The 15464-nt window shown below is 48.9% G+C and overlaps 1 protein-coding gene across 3 annotated transcripts in view; it reads right to left on the reverse strand.

The window, feature by feature from the left end:
- The window catches only part of UCK1 (uridine-cytidine kinase 1), a 24668-nt gene extending 12252 nt beyond the window's left edge, over positions 1 to 12416 (reverse strand). For all 3 annotated transcript variants that reach the window (XM_018565324.1, XM_018565323.1, XM_018565325.1), the window contains exons 1-3: positions 12288 to 12416; positions 1670 to 1829; positions 117 to 213 (exon numbers count right to left, since the gene is read on the reverse strand). In XM_018565324.1, the coding sequence (XP_018420826.1) occupies positions 117 to 213; positions 1670 to 1829; positions 12288 to 12377 (347 nt within the window). In that variant the 5' untranslated portion in view covers positions 12378 to 12416. The remainder of the gene's footprint in view (positions 1 to 116; positions 214 to 1669; positions 1830 to 12287) is intronic.
- Positions 12417 to 15464: the final 3048 nt, after the last annotated feature.

The following is a 15464-nucleotide window of genomic DNA, read 5'->3' on the forward strand; positions in this document are numbered from 1 at the left end:
CTACCACACTCACATGAAAAATTTGCCAGCTGGTCAGTGTTATACAACCAGTGTATAGATGAGTCCGGTTGATCATGGGACTTTGAAATTATAATATGGTAAAGAGGAAGACTTACCTCGAATGAGTAACAAAGTCATAGGTGGGCACGTCCACTATTTGTCCCTCTAGGATGCTGGTGAGAGTTTGGTTCATCAAATCGTTATCAAAAGCATCTGTAAGGAGAGTAATGAAAGGTCTACTAAGTAGGATACAGCATAGTGGGTTGCAGACCCCAGCCATCGAGCTCCCAATGTTGCTCAGAAGGACATTATGGAAGAGATCTACATACCGGGAGGTTTAACCCTTTCGCTGCCAAGGACGTACGTCGTACGGAGCTACAAAAGTGCTTCCAGCTCAGTACGTCTCAGTACGTCGTACGGACCTGGCATTTACAGTTCTACTATAAGCTGATGGTCACTTTAGCGACCATCAGCTTATAGTAGAACTGTTCAGCAGACTGTCCCCTTTAAATTAATAGCTGTCATCAGCGGCTCACAAGCCGCTGATGACCGCTAATTTTAAAAATACCGGGCGCCCCCCCCGCCAAGTAGTTGGATGAGTTTGCAATCAAGGTAATAACAAGTTAGTAATTGCCCCCAAAGGGAACTTTAAGGGTCAGCCCGCCCATAACTGCTATTTTACTTGTTAAAAGACTCGAGAGTTAAGCCTCCCGACAGCCTCCCTAACATCCGTTTTGCTGATCTGAATGCATCGTCCAGTATTCCTCACCGGAACCTTTTTGTAAACTGAAGAACTGTAATCCAGTGTCATTGCCAACCAGTCCCCTCATAGTGACACCATCCCACCGCTGCAGTATGGTGGAGCCTGAGAGAACAGCCAACGGAAGTGTCCTTGTCACCCAGGCAGTGACATAGACAACCTTCTCCTCTGCAGTGAGGAAGATGGAAGACTTGGGTCCAGGCATATCACATGACCATACATTTAGTGGCTTTTAGGTGAAGTTGCATCTTGTTTTTGTGTGTAGCCTTGGCTAGAATATATGGACATATTCTATTAGAAATAAAGCCTTAGTAGTGACCTACACGTAGTGTACTCCTTATATTGGTGCGAGTCAGGCCAGCTCGGGTCCGCTTTCACTGTTTGATCAGTGTTTAGGGTTATCCTATATACAGTGGGGCAAAAAAGTATTTAGTCAGCCACCAATTGTGCAAGTTCTCCCACTTAAAAAGATGAGAGAGGCCATATAAGGATGCTGACTGTGTTTGTCTATTATACAAATGGCTAAGAAAATCTACAGATGTGTACATAAGGAGCCATCATGGTCATATGGCTGAACAAGCACAACAATTTCCCTTTCCTGCTGTTCCAGTAATAAGTGTATTTCCTGTCACTTTCTGCCCCGGTGACAACAGCCATCGGGACAAACGGAAAGCCAGAATCCAACTGTTGCTAGCGGACTCCCAGAACTTGCCAGTCCCAGCTACAACAGATCTGTAAATATTATTATTATTATTATTATACAGGATTTATATAGCGCCAACAGTTTGCGCAGCGCTTTACAATGTAAGGAAGACATTACAATCACAATACAATTCAAGACAAGATGGTAAGGTTCATCAGGGAAAAACAAAGCCCTAAAGATAAATCATAGTGAATTACTCTACTCACCGGGATGATCAAAGTTGTACTGGCCCTTGAGGGCCCGGCCCTTCTGTTCGGGGGTCAGTACCTTGTAGAACCTATCCTGGCTTAAAATGACAACTTTCCGTTGTTTGTGGTCCACCTCGTTCTGGCCCAGGAGCTCCATGATCTTCTCGCATACTGTTGACTGTAAGAGTCAGACCATTAATACACAGACTCTGGATGGACACAGCATGGAACCTTCCGGCTAAAAACGCACATTAAAACTAAACATATTACCAAGTAATGTATACGGCACATAAGAGGGACGAGACCATTACTGCTCGTGAATGTCTGGGCAAAACAAAATATTTTCAATACATTCCCATTTTCCTGCTTCACCACTTTAGCATGTTTGATCTACCAGAAATCCAGGGAGCTCCTAACTTTCTGTTTTTGCACCAAAGCAAAATCTGATGCACTGAACTCCCAAACCAACGTTGTCATCCCTGCCTGCCAGACTACAGAACTCCCCCCTATCCTCCTCTTTGTCCCCCTCCACATGCATACATTGATTTCTTTCCCAGCAAAACAGTGCTGCTGCCTTGACTGCCAAGAGCGTACCCACTTATGGCTTGCTGAGAAAGGGCTTTTGGGAGATGTAGCTCTGGGTGTGTACCTCCATCAATAGGAACAGAGCTGCCAGCAGCTGCCCCTGCAGCAATTTTACAAGTCTGATGTCACAGAGAGTAATAAAAGCTGATTACTGCTACATTGGGGCATGCTCTGGGGAGAGGGAAAGAAGGAGTTTGGGGGGTAAATGGGGGTAATGTCTAGAGCTGCAGCTAACGATTATTTTCATAATCGATTAGTTAGCCGATTATTAAGTTCGATTAATCGGATTTAAAAAAAAAGAGGCTCCAGTGATGGACTATTAGTTTGTATTGAGATTGTAGTCCATCACGGGAGCAAGCTTGGAGCGGTGGAAGTAAAAAAAAAAAAGTGTGGTGTGCAATATAGTACATTATAAAGCGGCGCAGTGCAGAATACCAGCAGCTATAGAGGAATGCAGCAAATCGCAGCAATAGTACATTATACTATAATGTATTATTGCTGGGATCTGATGTATTCCTTTTATAGCTGGCGTTATTGGAGAGAACGGATATGATGCAGGAATGTAGAGCCGCGTGTAGAGCCCCGAACAGGGAAATCAATTGATAGCCGACGAATCGACGATCGAAAACGTTGGTAACGTTTTCAATCGTCGATTTTAATCGACTAAATCGATTAACTGTTGCAGCTCTAGTAATGTCTGGACATACACTCTAACCCTGTGGTTCTCAACCTGTGTAACCTCAGGACCCACATTTGTTCTTGGTCATTAAGTTGCGACCCAGGTCGCACTGCAATGGAACGCACAGCATTAGGGTACCATGTTTTCCGGTGGGAGTGTACAAACTGTGGGTGTGAGGTGAGTTTGGGGTACCATTCAAATGAATAGCAACGCAACACACCTCCCACACCAGAATGCACGGTAGGTCTAATTGCATGTTACAATGCGGTAATCACATGGGACTGTGTGATTAACGCGCTGTACTAATGTGAACAGGCCCTCAAAATTACTGACATACATACACAACCTCACACACTCAGACATTCTCACACCCATACACACTCCAAACATTTTTTTTTTAAAGGTCCACCCAGTCTCCCTACATTACGAGAACTGGAGTGGATCCTCAGCTTGTGGTCCAGTGTGGGCTGCTTTGCTGTGACGGCGCTCCATCCATACATGCATTGCTTGTACAACTCCCTTGTGTGCCATGTAGAGGTGCCGAGAGCCAGAATGTGACGTCACTCCTGTCCAGGCACCTCTACAAGACACGTGAGGGAGCTGTAAGCAATGCATGTATGGATGGAGCGTCCTCGTGGTCATACTCCCATCCTATCTAACATTAAGCTGACACTCGGCTCCGCGCATCATATTTTGAATGGCTCCTTGGCGCGGGCACTAACAGGGCTGTGCTGGGGGGAGGCACAGGAGCCTATCACCTAGAAAAGTGGAAGGCACGTGGCGACTGAACACGGGGCCGCAACCCACTTTTGGGTCGTGACCCACCAGTTGAGAACCAAGGCACTAACGCACTGATGCATCTACAGTACAGTGGAACTCCAAGCTGAAATGCACATAAGTGAATTCGGCCACCTGTGCCCAGTTGTCTCTTTACAGCTATGCCCCCATCCTGCTCGCAATGATCACCACACGGCTCTGAGAGCTGGAATTTGGCACCGAAATCTTTAGTAGAATGATGGAGTCATCTTCCGGACTATGCAATGTGACAAACGTGTGCCATTCACAAGACCAGCCGTGTCAAATTACAATTCGGCAAGGAAATGAGGTCACGTAAAGGACTGTCGCGGACTCTAGCAGTGACATCTCCTACAATGGTTCCTCTCTGTGTTCTCCCGATCATTGTGTGTGGCCGGCTTTAGCTTTAGTCTCTGGTTAAAGATTCCATCTAAAAACCTTTGGCCAAAAGCCATGTGAGCTGCCACCATACATAGGATGATGTGTGGCCCGTCGTACCTGGACGGACACAACAATTGATAGCAGTGACATATTAACGCAGGTCAATATTTACACCAGAGCAAAGTCTCCCATCACCTGGTCTCGGCATCACATAGATAATGAGAGCGAGACCGCAAATCGCGCCAAGGACAACAGCAGATTGCGCAACACTCGGCGGGTGCAAAGCAGCGTGATGCTCATCCATCAACTGCGTCACACTTTATTTCTAAATAAGATCTGAACGTTCTTTTGTACACGGGACTCCTAAGCTGGTTCTTTAACGGATATTAACAAAGGGAGGGATAAATCCCAGGGGCCAGGTCGCCGATACGCCTTAAAAAATAACAGCTGGCGCCCAACTTTTTAGGTTTTCTCTAGTTTTCAATGGCGCTGCCTTCTCCTGGATTGGACAGACTGGCTCCTGAATCCCATATTCATTTGTCCGCCCCTCCCCCCCCCCGGCTTAACATTTGTATTTGGTTACATTTTGATGTAGAGTTGGTCAAATGACATATACTTAATGTTAAAGTAGTATTAAGGTCTGGGAGTTTTTTTACCTTAATGCATTCTCTGCATTCGGGTAAAAACTGCTCAGAACCTTTTTCTCCCCCAGTCACCCCTACACTTACCTGTCAGCTACGCTCGTCCCCGCCGCCGGTCCCGAAGCAATTCTCCGTTCCCCGAACTTCCGGGTTGCGGGGGACGATACTGATGGCAGAGGAGCCATTGGCTCCTTCTGCCATCAATCAAAGTGTTGGTCAGAAAGAAGGGGCGTGGCCTGCCACAGGGCTGTGTGTGTCTATGGATGTAAACAGCCACTGCGGGCACAGGTGCCTCCGTTAGCCGGTGGAGGCACCCGTACAGGGGGCGGGGGGAAGAGCGCTGCGGGGACCCACTAGAAAAAGAGGAATTTAAAACTTTTAAAGAAAAATAACATCCTCAGGCGAAAGTGGCTGTCCTAATAGCAACTATTTAAAAAAAAAAAAAAAAAAGGTTTATTATCGCTTTAAGAGCCCGTCCTCACCTACTGTATGTATTATAGGGGCACACCTAAACAATTCATTCAGTTTGTATCCAATCAGGATGATCCTTACACTGCAGAGTCGATCTAAAGCTAGATCTTATGAGATTTTACAATTAGATTGGATAGTTTGTGGTTTGTTGTACTCATTAACTTATCAGTTGTATACAATACCTCTCTACTGGTGAACGCGCAGCCTACCCCCCTAACCCAGCCCCTCTCAACCAGGGCACTGTGGTACCCAGGAGTGCCTTCTGGCCTCCTCAGGGGTGCCTCAGAATTTTGTGGTAGTGGAACTGTGATGTGAAGGGGGCAATGGAGACTGATATAAAAGAGGGGGAATGTGACAGGGGGCTTCTGATGCAAAGAGAGGGATTTTTATCTGAAGGGGGCACTTTGATGTTAAGGGGGAACCCCACTCACGTGTGTTTTTGCGTAGGGCCCCAAGATTTTCCATACTTTTAAAGGGAGCCATGACTAAAAAAAAAAGGTAGAGACACACTGCCCTGACCTCACTCGAGCACAGCCTTGTTTCCTCTATGAGATAAATGTGTCAGCTGACATTGCTGGTCTTCTGAAAATGCTTGTTCCCTGGCTCTCTCCCAACTTCTAAGCCGAGTCACTGGGCCAGAACAAACCGGCAGCAAATTAGGGCAGAACTCCTGATGTGAATACTAGTTCCAGGTTAATGCCGTAATCAGTGGCGTCACAAGTGGGGTGCAGGGGGTGACATTGCAAGGGTGACACCAAAATGACTGACAGTCATTTTGGTATCACCCCCCCTTCTAAAAAGTCGGGCACTCGGTCATGGACCGAAAGCCCGACAGTGTCAGGAGAGAGGCGGCATACCTCATCCCGGCGGGTGAACGTCCCCTCCTCTCTCTGCCGGCATCCATCACCAAGATCACCGGTAGGCACCATTTAGATGGTTGCACATATGCGATTACGTCATTGCGCGAGGTGACGTCACGGCGGGATGTCACCCGGACTAGAGACCGGGTGACACCCGACCTCGGGGCGCCCCTGGCGTAATACCCCCACAAAATGGTGTTTTCACACATAGAGCAAACAAATGCTGGAAGGTTGATGGTCTCCTGTCTAAATTGGCCCTACATGTGAGATAGGGACCTTAGATTGTGAGCTGCTTGAGGGCAGGGACTGAGGTGAATGTGCAACTATGTAAAGTGCTGCGTACATTGTTTCTGCTATATAAATACTAGAGATGCAGCGATATATCGGACGCCGAAACATATCGGCCGAAAATGGCACTTTTGGCATAATGCCGAAAGTGCCATGTTTCGTTTCGGCCGATACATCGGCGCATCCCTGCTTTCTCTCCTCCCCGTGTGTGTCCCAGCGGGGAAGAGAGAGTGTCACAGGTGGCCGAGCACTGTGGGAGGAGAGCGATGTGAGTGGCCAGTGTCTCTCCTCCCACACCGCTCGGCCGCCTATCACAGTCCGGCAGAGCGGTGTGTGGGCGGAGACAGCCAGCGCTGTCACAGAAGGCTGAGCTCTCCTCCCTGCACCGCTCACTCAGCCTCCTGTGACAGCGTGTCAGGAAGGAGAGCGAGTGCAAACACTCAGCGGTCAGTGATCGCTGAGTGTTTGTAGATAATTGAGGACATGGTGTGTTAAAGTGACATTAAACCCTCAGATTGTTTTAACATAAACCAATACTGTAATGTGCGCCTTACTGTAATCCATGGTTGTTTCCCTTCTCTTTGCTGCTCTTCCTTTTTAAATCCTCATGTCTTCTCATGCTTGGATAGAACTTCCCTTTTCAGCTCAGGCCCTCTTCCTGTAGTGCTGGCTCGGGTTACAAGCCTATACAAACGTATACACAGACACTGTGTATCCATTCCTGAGACAAGGCAGTCTGCTGCAAAACAGAAGTTCTGCCCAGCATGAGAACAGATACAGATTTAAAAGCAGCAAAGAGAAGGGAAACAACCATGGATTACAGTAAGGCGCACATTACAGTATTGGTTTATGTTAAAAAATGTGAGGGTTTAATGTCACTTTAACTATATCCTCAATTATGAATGAATGGGAAGATCTACATCACTTCCTGTTCATTCATGATTGGGGTTATAGTAAACATACTCTGTCCTCATGTTATGAATGAACAGGAACACTCCGTATAGAGGATTCCTGTTCATTGATTACAGGGGCTGCAGAAAAAGAGATTGAGGACTCTGTGTCCCCAATCTCTTTTTCTATTTTAAAAGGGAAATAATAGGGGGTCAGTTTAAACCCCCAATATTTCCCTGAAGCCCTAAAAGTAAAGTAAAAAATACAAATATTTATCAAAAAATGAACGAATAAATAAAAATAAAGTTTATAAAAATTAAATTTTGAAAAAATAAAAAACATTTTCGGTTTCGGCCTGACAGTTTTTTTTATTTCGGTTGCGTTTCGGTTGTAGAATTTCCACTTCGGTTCACCTCTAATAAATAATAACACTGGCCCCGGCCTCCCACAATGCAGTGTTCAGTACCCAGACAGCCAATCACCAGACCCAGCTGCTAGAGGGGGCGTGCACATCACCAAGCAAACACTGACTTGCTGAAAAGTCATCCCTTGCATAGGATCACCGCAGCAGCAAACACGCTTCTAGAGAGATCCTCGCACATCACTATTATGACGGCTCGTGTGTTGCTAACACATCTCCTATGATATCGGTGACAACATGACAAATAGACAGAAGCCGTCTCCTCTGATAATATGACAACTGCTGACTAAAGAAAAAAGGGAAGCCCCCCCCTCCATCACCGAGTAAAGGAAATGACTCACATGAGAGTCGGCCAGGCACAGTGTCAGGTTTGTTGTACAAGTCACCAATGTCAGGCCCTCATGTTTCAAAGACAAATAAAAACCACCACTAAGATAAATCTCCTCTGGGCACGTAACAGTGTAGCCGTGCGTCAGGTCAACGAAACAAATACACTAGACTACCGCCACCGCTAATACCTACAGCGACAATGACAGCAAGACGGCGTCCTAACACACTTCCTGTCCTATTTATGACAATTCGGCTTGTCCATAGACACAATACAGAGAGTGAGTGTTGTCACCCTAGCACAGGAAGTGTGTTACTGGCGGCATCACTGGGTGATAAAGTACATCGAGCCTGAAAAAGGAAAACTAGGGACTGGTAAAGTGCAATATAGTTACTTTCCCCCGCTCTCCTATAATACAGCATGAGTACACTATGGGGTCGTGCCCCGCTCTCCTCTCTATTAATACACAGGGGTAAGCAAACTCCAGCTGTGGAAAAACTATAAATCCCATCATGCATCTGTCTCCGGGAGTCATGCAATAACTCAGGGGATTTGTAGTCTGCGCACAACGAGAGGCCCGGGGTTTGCCTGACCCTGCTATAGAGCCCTGTTCATTCATAACATGAGGACATAGTGTGTTTACTATAACCACAGTCATGAATGAACAGGAAGTCATGTAGAGCACTTCCCATTCATTCATAATTGGGGATATAGTAGACACCGGGCGCTTCCACAGCGCTCTCCTTCCGCAGCGCTCGGCCGCCTGTGACAGTTTCTCTCCTCCATGCTGGGACACAGAGCAGCGCCCAGCGGGGAGGAAAGAAATCACGGATGCAACGCTGTATCGGTAGGAAAATGCCACTTTCACCATTTTGCCAAAAGTGCCATTTTCTGGCGATCTGTTTTGGCGGCCGATATATCGCTGCGTCCCTAATGATACCTGTGAAGAGTTTGTAGACCGCAAACAGACAATAAAAGTACAGAGTCTTAGAGAAGAGAGTCCCACTTACATCTCTATGTACATATCTGAGAGGGGGCGGAGACAATGCAAAGTGCTGACGCATTTCACACTCAGAAGTAACGTGGTAAGTACAGACACCACTGGCCCAGTCCTGTACATAGGAAGATGCACATCACCACCATCTGTGTGTGGGGGGAACCGCTGGAGGGATACACCGCGAACACCACCGACCAGCCCCAACGCCACTCATCATCCAGAGTTATCATTCCGGTGGCACTGCACCTGGCTGCCACCTACCCACCAATCCAATGGCATTGACAGATTACCTGGCTGCTGCCTGCCCACCATTCTTGTGACACTGACAGTACACCTGGCTGCCACCTACCCATCCTCCACCATTCTGGTGATACTGACATTACACCTGGCTGCCACCTACCCATCCTCCACCATTCTGGTGATACTGACATTACACCTGGCTGCCACCTACCCATCCTCCACCATTCTGGTGATACTGACATTACACCTGGCTGCCACCTACCCATCCTCCACCATTCTGGTGATACTGACATTACACCTGGCTGCCACCTACCCATCCTCCACCATTCTGGTGATACTGACATTACACCTGGCTGCCACCTACCCATCCTCCACCATTCTGGTGATACTGACATTACACCTGGCTGCCACCTACCCATCCTCCACCATTCTGGTGATACTGACATTACACCTGGCTGCCACCTACCCATCCTCCACCATTCTGGTGATACTGACATTACACCTGGCTGCCACCTACCCATCCTCCACCATTCTGGTGATACTGACATTACACCTGGCTGCCACCTACCCATCCTCCACCATTCTGGTGATACTGACATTACACCTGGCTGCCACCTACCCATCCTCCACCATTCTGGTGATACTGACATTACACCTGGCTGCCACCTACCCATCCTCCACCATTCTGGTGATACTGACATTACACCTGGCTGCCACCTACCCATCCTCCACCATTCTGGTGATACTGACATTACACCTGGCTGCCACCTACCCATCCTCCACCATTCTGGTGATACTGACATTACACCTGGCTGCCACCTACCCATCCTCCACCATTCTGGTGATACTGACATTACACCTGGCTGCCACCTACCCATCCTCCACCATTCTGGTGATACTGACATTACACCTGGCTGCCACCTACCCATCCTCCACCATTCTGGTGATACTGACATTACACCTGGCTGCCACCTACCCATCCTCCACCATTCTGGTGATACTGACATTACACCTGGCTGCCACCTACCCATCCTCCACCATTCTGGTGATACTGACATTACACCTGGCTGCCACCTACCCATCCTCCACCATTCTGGTGATACTGACATTACACCTGGCTGCCACCTACCCATCCTCCACCATTCTGGTGATACTGACATTACACCTGGCTGCCACCTACCCATCCTCCACCATTCTGGTGATACTGACATTACACCTGGCTGCCACCTACCCATCCTCCACCATTCTGGTGATACTGACATTACACCTGGCTGCCACCTACCCATCCTCCACCATTCTGGTGATACTGACATTACACCTGGCTGCCACCTACCCATCCTCCACCATTCTGGTGATACTGACATTACACCTGGCTGCCACCTACCCATCCTCCACCATTCTGGTGATACTGACATTACACCTGGCTGCCACCTACCCATCCTCCACCATTCTGGTGATACTGACATTACACCTGGCTGCCACCTACCCATCCTCCACCATTCTGGTGATACTGACATTACACCTGGCTGCCACCTACCCATCCTCCACCATTCTGGTGATACTGACATTACACCTGGCTGCCACCTACCCATCCTCCACCATTCTGGTGATACTGACATTACACCTGGCTGCCACCTACCCATCCTCCACCATTCTGGTGATACTGACATTACACCTGGCTGCCACCTACCCATCCTCCACCATTCTGGTGATACTGACATTACACCTGGCTGCCACCTACCCATCCTCCACCATTCTGGTGATACTGACATTACACCTGGCTGCCACCTACCCATCCTCCACCATTCTGGTGATACTGACATTACACCTGGCTGCCACCTACCCATCCTCCACCATTCTGGTGATACTGACATTACACCTGGCTGCCACCTACCCATCCTCCACCATTCTGGTGATACTGACATTACACCTGGCTGCCACCTACCCATCCTCCACCATTCTGGTGATACTGACATTACACCTGGCTGCCACCTACCCATCCTCCACCATTCTGGTGATACTGACATTACACCTGGCTGCCACCTACCCATCCTCCACCATTCTGGTGATACTGACATTACACCTGGCTGCCACCTACCCATCCTCCACCATTCTGGTGACACTGACTGTGCACCTGGCTGCCGCCTACCCATCCTCCACCATTCTGGTGATACTGACATTACACCTGGCTGCCACCTACCCATCCTCCACCATTCTGGTGACACTGACAGTACACCTGGCTGTTGCCTACCTACCATGCCAGTGACACTGACAGTACACCTGGCTGCCACCTACCCATCATCCACCATTCTGGTGACACTGACTGTGCACCTGGCTGCCACCTACCCATCCTCCACCATTCTGGTGACACTGACTGTGCACCTGGCTGCCACCTACCCATCCTCCACCATTCTGGTGACACTGACTGTGCACCTGGCTGCCACCTACCCATCCTCCACCATTCTGGTGACACTGACTGTGCACCTGGCTGCCACCTACCCATCCTCCACCATTCTGGTGACACTGACTGTGCACCTGGCTGCCGCCTACCCATCCTCCACCATTCTGGTGACACTGACTGTGCACCTGGCTGCCACCTACCCATCCTCCACCATTCTTGTGACACTGACTGTGCACCTGGCTGCCGCCTACCCATCCTCCACCATTCTGGTGACACTGACAGTACACCTGGCTGCCACCTACCCATCCTCCACCATTCTTGTGACACTGACTGTGCACCTGGCTGCCGCCTACCTATCCTCCACCATTCTGGTGACACTGACTGTGCGCCTGGCTGCCACCTACCCATCCTCCACCATTCTTGTGACACTGACTGTGCACCTGGCTGCCACCTACCCATCCGCCACCATTCTGGTGACACTGACAGTACACCTGGCTGTTGCCTACCTACCATGCCAGTGACACTGCACCTGGCAGCCCCCCAGGTATGTCACCAATTTCTCTTGGTCAGTGCTGACCAGCACTGCTCCTTCACTTGCTCCCTCTCAGGGCTGCAGACAGACCCACAGCGGATTCCCCTCAGCCTTTGACCCCCTCACCTTGCCGCTGGCGGTGCCCCCGCTCACCCCAATCAGAAAAGGCCGGGGGTGGCCGCGTTCCGGAGCATCCAGGGTTCCCGCAGAAGCCATGGCCAGGACAACCTGCGGCCGCCCGGACTACATTTCCCAGAAACCTTACGTCTGCCTTATCATTCGCCTTGTGCAGTGTTCACCGTGGAGAACTCTGGGAGCTGTAGTCCTTCCTTAATCCTACGGGAGCATGCGCACTGAGAAAGGGCATGTGACCTGCCAGGGGACAGCGAGGGGCAGAGGGCAGGAGTAAGGGGTGGGGTTCGGCTGTCCTGGAGACGGAGTACGGGGCTGAGAGGAGTCTCTGCACTACCTGTGTAGGATGACAGAAGGCGTGCAGACATACTTTGCCTTCGTGCTCGCTACTGTGCGCGTCCCCGCGGTTGTGAATTAACATTTTAAACGTGCATAGCTTCCTCTCAGCGAGGACCCGCACACCAGGCTGGTCATGTGACACAGAGCACTCCTAGGCTAGGAGTCCTAGCCCCGCCACTGCTAAGATTATAGATGAGGAGAAGGCTGCTACCAATGGCGCTCTGTCACTTTGCTTCCTGTAGCAGCACAGTTATAATAATTTACTGGGTTAGGGGTTTCATTTAGGGCTGACCTGACCAACTGGTGCCCTGCAGTCAGTGGGGTACATGTTTGCAGTACACAAGCTACATGGGACACACAATGGCAAGTGGCAGTAGGGTGGCGGCGTTTCAGAACCTGTCCATAATTGCCAACATTTGAAAATAATAGAGAGACAATAAAGGGATCAAAGAGAAAATGCAGCGCTCCCTGCCTACCATGTCCAGTCAAAAAGTGGGTGTCGCCTGTCACAGCAGTGGAAGGGTGAGGCAGCTGGGAAGGGATGGATGTCAGCGGAGGAGAGGGAGAGTAAGGTGGCACTGGCTATTGAAGGATGGATGTCACCAAAGGAGGGAGTGGGGTTACATGGCTAGTGAAGGATGGATAATTGTCAGCATAAAGCCGGCCATACACCTATAGATTATCTGCAGACTTTCTATGGTCAGATGGAAAAAGTGTAACAGATTCCTCCATCTACGCTAAGCTGTGTGAATGGAGGAATCTCCCGCTGGGCCAAGCTTCAGTATCTTGTTAGTTGACCCGGCTGGCTCTCAAAATACCTGAACAATCTGATTGGATGCCGGCATTGTTCAGGTATTTTGAGAGCCACCTTCCCTGGGGTGACAACACTCAATTACTGAAGCGTTGTCACCCTAGGCTGCTCTTGATTTGGACTGAAAAACCCATCCCCCGTCTCCACACCTGCATTTCATAGGGAGGAGGGGTGATGGCGTTCAGTAAAGATCGCTTAACAAGCTGATGTTTGAGATTACAGACAGCGCACAGGAAGTTACAAGGACACTGAGTTTCTATCGCCATCAGCAGGTTTTTTGTACTTTGCCTGAGATGAGACCACTAATGCCGGCCATCATGTGACTGCCAAGCTGCGATATACGGTGTTACATTTTTCTTCTTGGATTTAGATACACGTTAGCACTCTCTTCAGGTTGCACATACAGGTGGTTCCATATGCATTGGATTAAAGAAGAACTCTTCCCTTGCCCTTGCAGTGGGGAGACCCCCACACTGGAATGATTAAGTGCTCTCTTTGTCTGGGGGGCATAGATAAAGCTGTGTTACTCACCTGATCCTGGGCTGTTAGACCGGTCCCTGCACCCTCCTCTCCCCTGGGCTCCGTTGGTCTAAGGACCGCTGACATCATCACATCTAATGCAGGTTCATTGACCTCCATTAGATGTGAGGATGTCGAGGGACATTCCATAGCTGGAGTGGAGGGGAAGAGAGGTAAGTGCCGACTGCTACACGGCCAAGGCAGTCAGCCTCTAGAGAGGCTTTATTGAAGCCCCCTAGACAAAATGAGCACTTAATCCTTGCACTGTGGGTGTAGCCAGGGCCAGATTCCCCACAAGGCTACCGAGGCCCGGCTTCGGGCGGCAGGGAGCGGAGGGGCGGCAGCGATGTGGAATCCCCCGACACCCTGGAACATGTAGTTCCGGGCGGTAAGTTGTTTCTACATTTAGCCCTGCTTTGGGAAAGCAGGGCTAAATGTAGTGTGAAGCCGCTTGTTCGTTCGTTATCCCCCCGCACCAACCCCACTCCGCAGCCGAGTCTCTCACTGGCCCCTAACTGGTCGCCGATGCGGTGAGCAGAACGGCAGGGTTAAAACTACCCCTGCCGCTCCGTGTATACCGTGAGAAGGGAGAGCCGTCTTCCCCTCTCACCTGTCACAGGAGTTCCAGCACAGTGCTGTGCTAGAACTCATGTCCTGCAGGTGACAGGGACAATAAAGAGAACCTGTCACCTCCAAAAAATGCTATCACACGGGCTTGTTAGCTCCTGTGTGATAGCAATAAAGTTAAGTGAAAAACATTGATAAAAAAATAATTACATTTAAATATAAATAAAAAAAATAGTACAAAATAATAAGAAATAATACATTTAAAAAAATAAACAGGTGATAAAAAAAAGTAAAAAATAATATGAAAAAAAGATAAGAAAATAATTATAAAAAATAAACAATAATAAAATAAAACATAATATAAAAAGTAAACGATAAGATAAATAAAAAGTAAAAAAAATGAAAATAGAAAAAAAGTAGTTGCGTACGAGCCGTTGGCAGAAGCCACAGTTTGCGGTGGAAGTATGGAACACTTGCAGCAGCAAACGTGGTGGCCTTTTGAGACATGGGCTGCTGGAGAGGTAAGTATATTTCAGGCGGTATGCTTTTGTATACAATGTATAAGATCTCCCTGCATTCTCCCAGCCAGTTCCTGTCATGTTTTATATCCTATCGCCAATAAAACCATAAACTCCAATCTCGTCTCACTGGAAACCTTGAGATATGAGCATTGTCCTATGAGGCATTGGCTTCATGGGGATGGGGGAGGGGGCCATATTCAGGGACCTAAGCAGGTCAGAGATAAGTCATTTGGTCCTCTGTCTGTAGAAGCAGAGGTTTCCCCGTCGGGATAAAGAATACATAAGCCTGGAGGCTGCCATTGCTGACCTCCTTCTGAAAGCACTGGTTGCCTTATGAGTAATGCTGATCATCTGCCTGAAAGCCAGCGACGTCACCAAGCCGGGTGTTACCTGGTGTGCACGTCATTAAGTATA

The sequence above is a fragment of the Nanorana parkeri genome, unplaced genomic scaffold, assembly GCF_000935625.1.
Source record: "Nanorana parkeri isolate BGI_ZX_2015 unplaced genomic scaffold, ASM93562v1 scaffold834, whole genome shotgun sequence".
Lineage (NCBI taxonomy): Eukaryota > Metazoa > Chordata > Amphibia > Anura > Dicroglossidae > Nanorana > Nanorana parkeri.